The sequence below is a fragment of the Telmatherina bonti genome, assembly GCF_933228915.1.
Source record: "Telmatherina bonti genome assembly, chromosome: 9".
NCBI classification, from domain to species: domain Eukaryota; kingdom Metazoa; phylum Chordata; class Actinopteri; order Atheriniformes; family Telmatherinidae; genus Telmatherina; species Telmatherina bonti.
The window spans coordinates 13,594,525-13,604,905 of record NC_136627.1 but is presented as its reverse complement, the minus strand read 5'-3'; the positions used below and the strand labels follow the sequence as shown (position 1 = coordinate 13,604,905).

The 10,381-nt window shown below is 36.5% G+C and overlaps 1 protein-coding gene and 1 long non-coding RNA gene across 2 annotated transcripts; both read left to right on the top strand.

Moving 5' to 3' along the window:
• Positions 1-1,791: 1,791 nt before the first annotated feature.
• LOC306760704 (uncharacterized protein) lies at positions 1,792-2,961 on the top strand. The gene is made up of 3 exons (XM_079246669.1): positions 1,792-1,925; positions 2,006-2,348; positions 2,950-2,961. The coding sequence occupies exons 1-3, from the start codon at positions 1,828-1,830 to the stop codon at positions 2,953-2,955; spliced, it is 447 nt and encodes a 148-aa protein (XP_079102795.1). The 5' UTR covers positions 1,792-1,827; the 3' UTR covers positions 2,956-2,961.
• A 6,368-nt stretch (positions 2,962-9,329) lies between these two features.
• Positions 9,330-10,381, top strand: LOC306760705. The gene is made up of 3 exons (XR_013771450.1): positions 9,330-9,430; positions 9,511-9,649; positions 10,252-10,381. It is a non-coding gene; the product is annotated as an uncharacterized lncRNA (long non-coding RNA).

Here is a 10,381-nt window from a genome sequence, read left to right as displayed (position 1 = left end):
GAAAATACTATTAAAAAAAGGTAACAATTTTTAGCAAAAGAAACTAATTCCTTTTGAAATAAAACTGTTTAATAGGTTCAACTGATAAAACAGTAAAAAGTACAAAAGATACCCATAATTACTGTAAGAGAGTGCAGCTACAACTGAGCCACAGTTGACTTCCTGAGGATTCATCTTGTTATGTTGTCACAGGGCACTTTGCATACACAAATCAACATACAAATAATTTTAAGCCAATTCATTGATGTCCTATAATAGAAACCAACTGATTGCATCAAGTCATGACTTCGATCCAATCCCCCATCCTGGGCATGCACGTGGCGACAGTGGGAAGGAAAAAAATTCCCTTTTAACAGGACGAAAACCTCCAGCAGAATCCGGCTCAGGGAGGGCAGCCATCTGCCTCGACTGGTTGGGGTGAAGAGGACAGGAAAGACAGATCAACATGTACAACTGCACTTATTCAGGAAGACCTGTGGAAAAGAGGATAAATAAGTTAGAGACCGCAATATTGGCATATTTATACATTAATACATGAGAGAAATAGAGTGAGGTACTTCTCATTGCATCAGGTAACATCCCCATTGCTACATAAGTAATGGTTGGCTAGACTACCCATAACTATAAGAGCAATGAGCATTACCTGGACAGTTGGGTACCGTACATTCAGACTTCAACTCAGGAGATGCTCATATCCTAAATATAAGAATCATGAAAAAGGAAGGTTTTCAGCTCGATCTTAAAGGTGTGGAGGGAGTCTGCCTCCCGAACCCACGGTGGGAGCTGGTTCCATAAGAGAGGAGCCTGATAGCTAAAGACCCTTCATCCCATAGTACTCTTTGAGACTTTGGGAACCACCAGTAAACCTGAAGTCTGAGAGCGCAGTGCTCTGTTTGGAATATATGGAACTATAAGATGTTTTATGTACAATGGAGCTTGGTCATGGAGAGCTTTATATGTGAGGAGAAGAATTTTAAACTTTATCCTGGATTTAACAGGGAGTCAGTGTAGAGTGGCTAAAACTGGTGAAATATGATCTCTCCTGCTAGTCCTCATCAGAACCCTCACTGCAGCATTTTGGATCAGCTGGAGACTTTTCAGGGCATATTTGGGACAACCCATAAATAAGGAATCACAGTAATCCAATCTAGAAGTAAAAAAGTCATGGACTAATTTTTCTGCATCTTTCTGAGACAAGAAAAATAAGCTAATTTTTGCAATATTATGCAGGTGGAAGAAGGCCGTTCTAGAAACCTGTTTTAAATGTGAGCTAAAAGACAAGTCCTGGTCAATAATGACTCGAAGATTTCTCACAGTGGTACTGGAGGCCAGATTAATGCCATCCAGATTAATTACATAACTGCATCATTTTGTTCTAAGTTTTTCAGGCCTGAATATAACGACCTCTGTCTTGTCTGAGTTTAAAAGTAGAAAATTCAGAGTCATCCGGGTCTTGAATTTCCTCCTTTTAAACCCTATAAAGGGTTAAAGTGGGTGTTGTTTGTTTCTGTTCTTAAAGGTGTGTTCAAATATTTCCTGACGGGTAGCGAAGCAATCAGTCTCACCCAGCGAGCTTTGGAAAAGCACATCATGGATTTAGACCTGTCATCAGGTAAGTTTAAATCTAACCAATCTAAGCTGGTTTTCTTTTGTTAGTTTTTGTTGTGAGTTGTTGTGATATCTGAAAAACCACAAAAGGCAAGTTTGTGTAAATTGCACTTTAAGTTTTAAGACAGACAATCTTCTCAGATATTTTGGGCTTTTCTCACCTGAGTTTTCTTTCATTTCCAGCTTTGACTGAGAAAAAAGATGAGTTGAAGCAGGAGGATGCACAAAAGGATGAATTTAGCTGGCCCTGGAGCAAAGATAAGGATAAGGACAAGGATAAGGACACAGAGACCGATAAGAGTAAAGATCATGAAAAGGTAGGAGCTTTGAACTGGAGCCACTGGGAAATAATGAATTTTCATGTGGAAAACTGACATTTTATTTTGAACATTTTTAGGGAGATGGTCATCACAAGTCAGACAGCAAAGACAAGTCTGACAGCAAAGACAAGTCTCACAGCAAAGACAAGTCTCACAGCAAAGACAAGTCTGAGAGCAAAGACAAGTCTCACAGCAAAGACAAGTCTCACAGCAAAGACAAGTCTCACAGCAAAGACAAGTCTGAGAGCGAGGACGAGTCAGATAAAGAAAAATCCAAGGATAGAGATGGACATGGACACAGGCATAAGCATGAACATGGGCATGGACATGGACATGGACATGGACATGGACATGGACATGGACATGGGCGTGGACATAAGAAGTAGAAGTGGGGGGAAAAGCGGATCCTCCTCTGATGAGGTGCAGTATACCCCCTTCTGTTCAGTAATTAGGGATCTAATATAGATAATATAGAACGTGGTCTGTTCTTGTTTTAGTTGAGGAAAAACCTAGAATAAAACTTTAATCAGCACCCTGTTTTTACTGCTCTCATGTTCTGTAGTCTGTAGAGGACACAATAAAATGCAGCTGGAGAGGTAACCTACCAGACACTAAACAATTTAAAGGTGGAGAGCTTCACCATCCACTAGTTCGTGTTTGTAACATCCACAACAGGTCTAACCAGCAACACCTCTTTAAGGAAGATTGAACACACCACACCCAGCCGTGTATTGTTGTGTTTTAATTTTAATTACATCTCTGTCTGCATGCTGGTTCATACCAATACCTCTGTTTAAAGGATTGCATTGACTCCAGACCCTGACTAAACCTTCCGACATTGTTATACAAATAAAAAAAAATTAAAAAAAAAAAAAAAAAAAGCAAAGATTCACGTTGAAGTGAATACATTTCTGCACAATGATTCATACATTACAGACGGCTACCATGTTACTTTTGATGTTCTTGAATAAATTATGTATTATTTCTTAAGTAAGTGCAATGTCACTTTTTGTCATTCCAGGACTGATGCTTCCTGCTGGATCCAGCTGCCCTGCTTGTCACTTAAATCTTTTATTGATTTAGAAGAATGTCTGCGCAACAACTTTTCTTGTCTATTAACTGTTACCATGGAAACATGGCTGAGACTTTGGGCAAAAACCTGATTCTTGGAACTAAATTTGACAATAAATACATTGAACTTGGATTTCTCTTCTAGAGTGCTCATTTCTGATCTCACCACTAGATGGCAGTGTCTCCTGTTTTAAAGTCAATTCTGTCTAAAGGTTTCATAGAAAATGTGAGTTTATTACAGATATAGTAAAATGCTGTATAAATGTTAAAAAGGGATTGAAAAAAATGCAATGCTTAAAACGACTGCTTAAAAAATCTAAGATATTTAGAAAAAGAAACTAATATCTTTTTAAATTATACTGATTAATAGGCTCAACTGATAAAACAGTAAGAAGTACTACAATTACCCATAATTACTATAATAAAAGTGACAGAAATGCAGATACACAGATGAAAACAAATTAGCAATGTACAAAAGTATGAAAACACTTGGACACCCATGATAAGTCCTGTGGCTGTGAATGATTCTGCAATGAAAAGATGATATTACTCTTAAATATCACAACAAGAGAATTTCATGGTATGTCAAGGAAGATCATCTTTTATTTTGTCTTAAACTTTACAATTAACAAAAAGAGATAAGTCCCTGATGGATTATTATTTTAATCTATTTTGTCCACTTTCTGCAATAAAACCTATCTGTGCCCGTGGTCATAGACCTGAGCATGAGCTCTACATGTTCACTTTTAACATGTTCTTTTTATGAAATTTATAGGCCTTTTTCTGTCAAAAACACTATGCGCCATTAAAATTTCATTTGAACTTTCCTGAAGTTCTTCACTTTGTTCATCTACATATTTTTGGTGCTGAATTTTTGTGGTGAGGATGGAAGAAAAAAAAGCATTTTTTTCAGTAACTTTCATGAGAGTTAATTTTTTCTCTCTCTCTTTTTTTTTTTTTTTTTTTTTTGCTGTTTTTTTGTTGGAGAGAATCTGCACAGTAAGAGAGTGCAGCTACTACCAATCCACAGTTGACTTCCTGAGGATTCAGCTTGCATCACATTCAGGAAATACAGTAACCTGAAATATAAGAAGTTTTTAAATCGGAATGTAATGATTTTCTTATGAAGCAAAAGCAGAAATTGCTATTCATATTCCTCCAATTTACTTTTACAACCAAAAATGGTAAAATACAGAAGTATTTTTACCTAAAAATGTATCATGCAAAAGTATTAGCAGAAATTATGAAAAGTGCCGGGGCCTAAGAGGATTGGACTGACTAGTGTGACTCAACATTAAGATCAAAATAAAATCAAAATCAAACTACAAAATAGATAAAAAAAAGAAATTAACATAATGTGAAAATATTGCATTTCATAAGCAGATCTTTCACATTTACATTTAATGAATTTCTAAAATGCATTTTTATGAAAAATGAAATGTCCCACTCTAATTATGATCTGGACGTTATAAAAGCACCACTGCACTAAATATTGCTTTTGTAATTCAGGTCATAAAGACTTTTTTGCAACTGATACTGACTCCTGTGTGGATCCATGACTTTACTTATCTGATTATTTCAGATAAGTAAACATGTTTAGGGTCAAATTGCAATTGTTATAAATAGACGGGGTTAAATGGTGCTTCCTACTTTCCAATTTATCTCTTTTGTCTCATCAGCATGAGTGACATACATGTAACATACATACTGGCATAATAAACCAGGGGTTGCAAATCTTGGCTAAAAATAAATCCTCTCTGCCAAAAAAAAATGCATCTATTTGCTGAAATACAAATGGGTAAAGTTGAAATGGTGTTTCTTACACTATAATGTGTGTCTTTATTCTCTTTACTTGTGTTTCATACATGCAACTTCCAAACTGGAATAATAAACCAGGGATGCTGCTCTGCCAAATAATCCATCACTGTTGTAATGTAGAATATTATGTTTTCTACATTATAACGAGTCTATTTTGTTTCTGGCTGGCTGGCAATCTGGCTCCCACCCTCTTTTTATAGTTCTTATCTTATCAGGTTTTAAATCAACACTGTAATATTCTTCTCATTATTCTTCTACATTACATTATTTTCATTGTCTTATTATTATCCTTTTTATTAAGTCAAACCTCGAAACATAATAATGACAAAAAACTGCCAGACAGGAGTAGATTCTTCTTGCAGAGCTACGTGCATCAATGCAAATGGGCATACAATTCTCAGCAGACATATTTTGTTTTTGGCACTGGTCATATTCAGATAATTCCATACTCATTTCCCCATCCCACCTCACAGAGGACAAGTAGAGTGTAGGATGGTAGCTGGGAATCCAAAACATGCATCTCCATTATTTTAAAGAGACTAATGCTATAAAGTTATGTTGCTTCCTAAACTATTTGGATTTGTCGTACGTACTTTATTTGTGTCATTGTTATTATCATTGTTATTTTTCTTTTATTTATGTTTTTCTTTAGAAAAGGAAGGTCATTTTTTTGTTTCTTCATCTGACGCAACTATCATTGACAGCATTTGCCTATACAGCTTATGTCAAGGGCCGGTTCTGTGTGAAGGCTCCATCAAGGCTAAAAAGGACATAAAGATTTCACAGCAACATCTGCTTCCATCCTGGAAGCTTCTCTCTCAGGGAAGGCCTTGCAGAGTTCAGCAAGACAATAGTAAACAACGTACTCCATCCATCGCCACAACATGGCTTCTCAGGAGAAGTATCTGGGTGCTGAAATGGCCTGCCGGCAGTCCAGATCTTTCACCAAGATGAAACATTTGTATCATCAAATAAAAAAATATCACCGAAGGTCTAGGACAGCTAGAATCCTGCATCCGACCAGGATGAGAAAACATTCTGCTCCTAAAACTCCAACAAAAAATAAAAACAAAAAGAAAACTTGTTTTTCTTTTGGTTACATATTTATGTACTGTAGATGTGGTGTTGATTAAAACTCCTGTTTAATTGTACTTATTTTGTGTGGTTGATTTATTTTCTTTCCTTTATCTACTTCTTGCTGACTGGCTTTACTAATCCTAAATTATGTATTCATATATTTATTTATTTGGTTTATTTGAATTTGATAGATTGTTTATATATATGTTGATGTCACTAAGGTCTCCCAGTAAAAAAAAAAAAAAAAAAAAAAAAAATATATATATATATAAATATATATATATATATATATATATATATATATATATATATATATATATATATATATATTTTTTTTTTTTTTTTTTTTAATTTAATTTTTTTTTTTTTTTCAAGTGTGAAAAAATGTTTTTTTTCCACACTTGAGTTCACTGTACTCCAAAGGCATCCTCAGTCACCTGACCTTAACCTAGAGAATCTTTGCAATTTATTGTTTTTTTTTTTTTTTTTCGTTTTTTTTTTTTAAATCAAAAACGAAATAATGGGACTGTATACAGGAGAACTGGGGGATTTAGGGTGATATAAAAGGAGACTATCATGCTTAAATGGGGTGACAAGTATGTCATTAGAAATATTAAATGATAAAAATATTGGAATTAAATAACTCCAACAACTTTTGTCCTCCCTTTTCTGATGTTTCAGGACTGTAAGTTATTACAGAGGATGATCCACAACTGTAAACATCCCCCTCTTCCAGTTACTTTGAGATGTATTGCTGCCATCAAATTAAAAGAATCAAATTTTGTTCCTGAAATGGTAAATTATTTAATAGGTTTTTTATGTTTAACTGGGTGAACAATATGGGATTTAAAGATCACTTAATTTTTTTTTTTTCTTTTTTGTTAACATTTCACTCAGCGGCTTAAATTTTTGGGAGTTAGAATACATATTTGATTGTCATTAAAAAAAGCAAAGCAAAAGACGCACATTTTCCTCTTAAAAGGCAAAACATTTCTTGCTTTAAATCCGTCTGAATTAACAAGATCTTTGTCCGAAGTGCCATCCCCGCTACGGTATTACAAAATGAATGTGTTATCAATGACAGTTACCAGTATCTAATGACAGCTGCCCATCCCATCTGGGGTGGATAAGGTCAACTCATCCTGCTGTAAAATACATAAAAGGACAAAGTTAAATGCTCCTATACCAGCAGGGGTCGAAAAAATAAACAACACACGATGCAGCACTAAAACAGAGCCTTGCTCGTTTACCTAACATAAATATTCAAGTTGTGGTGAACTTCAGGACTGACAGTGGAGGAGACTTACAACATTTAACATTGAGGATCTCCTCCAGGTCTTCTGAATCTTTAATAGAGTTGTAGGGAAGCAAAAAAAACAAAAAACAAAAAACAAAAAAACCCCACACATTTGGGGTTTGCAGGAGCCTATGGTACATTGAGTATAAGGGGTGCCAGCAACATCCAACAATGCAGAGGCAGAGAGAGAGACCCGTCAGATAACTGTGATTAAGGAGGGGAAAACAGTTGGGGCAGCAGAATGCCATTTGGACACAGGCCGGGGTCTGATCAGACCCTGTTGGGTCACCTGGAGGATGGAGTTTTTTGTAAGACTCAGAACACCCAGTAATTCTTTGCAGATCTGCCAGGTGAGACACACCCCGTCCTGTCTTGTTGCTTCTCTTGTCATATAATTTATAGCCCTGAATGTAAAATCAACATCTTTTTGATTTGATCAAATTAATGTATTAATGTATGTATGTAATGTATTAAAATAATCATAAATCTTAGTAAAATTTGCATACAATGGAATGAATGAACAAAAATGCATTATCCAGCTCCTCGCTGTCATTCAGCTAGTGAGCAGTATAATGTTTACAAGTGTCATTAATAGAACTGAACAGGATTTTCTGGATGACATGATTTTCAAAGTCATAATTTATGGTTTGTGTAATTAAAACTTGACAAAGTTTGACTTTAAGTGGATTTATCATTAAATCATTGTTTCTAAACCCTCAGGTTACCAGTGAAAAGGGGGAAAGTTTGTAAGCATTAAACACGCAAATAAGTTCTTTTAAATAAAAATGTGTTTATTTACAGACATGAAATTGATCCATGACAACCAGGCAGGAGTGAAGGACAAAAAAAAAAAAAAAGTTGTAACAGGCATCACTTGTCAACAAGTCCCAATATAACCCAGAAAACAACAGCGTCAAAATGACTCAAACAAAGAAGAGCTAGAACTGTGACAGTTCACAACACACCCCTACTGGGCTCACAACGCAAAGATACAAAGTACAAATCTGAACGACACCACAAAAACCACATTCCAGGCTGACAACCAAGGCAAGCTGAGGCAAAGTGAGCAATCAACACTCAGCTGCCTGGTTGTCTGCCAGCCTGCTCCTTAAAAATGGTCTGACGAGCTGGGCCCAGATGGAGAGGAGGAAAAGCCCACCAATCCTGGACAGGGAATGCTACAGCCAGCCAACCACAGGAATGGAGCGGTGCAGCCAGTCGCAGGAAGGAGATAAAGCAGCCAGCCAATGGTCTAGATGGGATCAGTGTCCAATTTGAATGAAGTGGTTGTGGCGGGACGTAACAATCATTTCAAAATAAATTTACACGTCTACCCAAAACCAATAAACATCTACTCAAACCTTCTCCAGCAAAACCTTTTCTGGGTTTTTACATGAAATTGTTCCTGCTCCAGGCTTATCTGGGAGTTTTTTTTTTGTCTCTGCTCTTCCTAATAGTTTGTCTTAAACTATAATTTCCACTACTTCTACGACTACTTCCAATAGAACAATGTACTCTATCACTAAGCTCATATCAACCTCATATTTCTAAAACCTGACAATGAGTTCACTGAACTCCAAAGGCATCCTCAGTCACCTGACCTTAACCTAGAGAATCTTTGCAATGTAGAAAATTCTCAAGCATGTGCAACTGAGAAATCTGCATCAACTATGCAGTGGTGTAATGTTTTATGGACCAAAATCACAGAGAGGGTTTTTCAACATCTTCTTCTTCTTTTTGCATTTCTCAGTTATGCTCAAAAGTGGATGTAACCGACAGTTTTGCGAGTACTTAAACACAACTTGTGGCAATAAGTGATTCTGTTCCAAGACGCAGCAAATTGGGGTGTGTTTAAAGTGGGTGTTGTTCGTTTCTGTTCTTAAAGGTGCGTTGAAATATTTCCTGACAGATAGAGAAGCAATCAGTCTCATCCAGCGAGCTTTGGAAAAGCACATCATAGATTCAGACATGTCATCAGGTAAGTTTAAATCTAGCCTATCTGAGCTGGTTTTCTGCAAATCTTTTGTTAGTTTTTGTTGTGAGTTGCTTGGATGACTGAGGAACCATAAAAGGCAAGTTTGATTAAATTGCACTTTAAGTTTATTCAGGCTTTTTTCACCTGATTTTTCTTCAATTTCCAGCTGAGAAAAGCGATGAGTTGAAGGAGGAGAATGCACAAAATGATGAAATGAGCCAGCGCGGGGGCAAGGATAAGGGCAAAAGGGCCGGTCATGAAAAGGTAGGAGCTTTGAACTGGAGCCACTGGAAAAGAACTCATTTTCATGTGGAAAACTGACATTTCATTTTGAACATTTTTAGGGACACAAGTCAGACAGCGAGGATGAAGATAAAGGAAAGTCCAAGGGTGGACATGGACATGGACATGGACATGGACATGGACATGGGCGTGGACATAAGAAGTAGAAGTGGGGGGAAAAGCGGATCCTCCTCTGATGAGGTGCAGTATACCCCCTTCTGTTCAGTAATTAGGGATCTAATATAGATAATATAGAACGTGGTCTGTTCTTGTTTTAGTTGAGGAAACACCTAGAATAAAACTTTAATCAGCACCCTGTTTTTACTGCTCTCATGTTCTGTAGTCTGTAGAGGACACAATAAAATGCAGCTGGAGAGGTAACCTACCAGACACTAAACAATTTAAAGGTGGAGAGCTTCACCATCCACTAGTTCGTGCTTGTAACATCCACAACAGGTCTAACCAGCAACACCTCTTTAAGGAAGATTGAACACACCACACCCAGCCGTGTATTGTTGTGTTTTAATTTTAATTACATCTCTGTCTGCATGCTGGTTCATACCAATACCTCTGTTTAAAGGATTGCATTGACTCCAGACCCTGACTAAACCTTCCGACATTGTTATACAAATAAAAAAAATAAATAAAATAAAAAAAAAAAATGCAAAGATTCACGTTGAAGTGAATACATTTCTGCACAATGATTCATACATTACAGACGGCTACCATGTTACTTTTGATGTTCTTGAATAAATTATGTATTATTTCTTAAGTAAGTGCAATGTCCCTTTTTGTCATTCCAGGACTGATGCTTCCTGCTGGATCCAGCTGCCCTGCTTGTCACTTAAATCTTTTATTGATTTAGAAGAATGTCTGCGCAACAACTTTTCTTGTCTATTAACTGTTACCATGGAAACATGGCTGATACTTTGG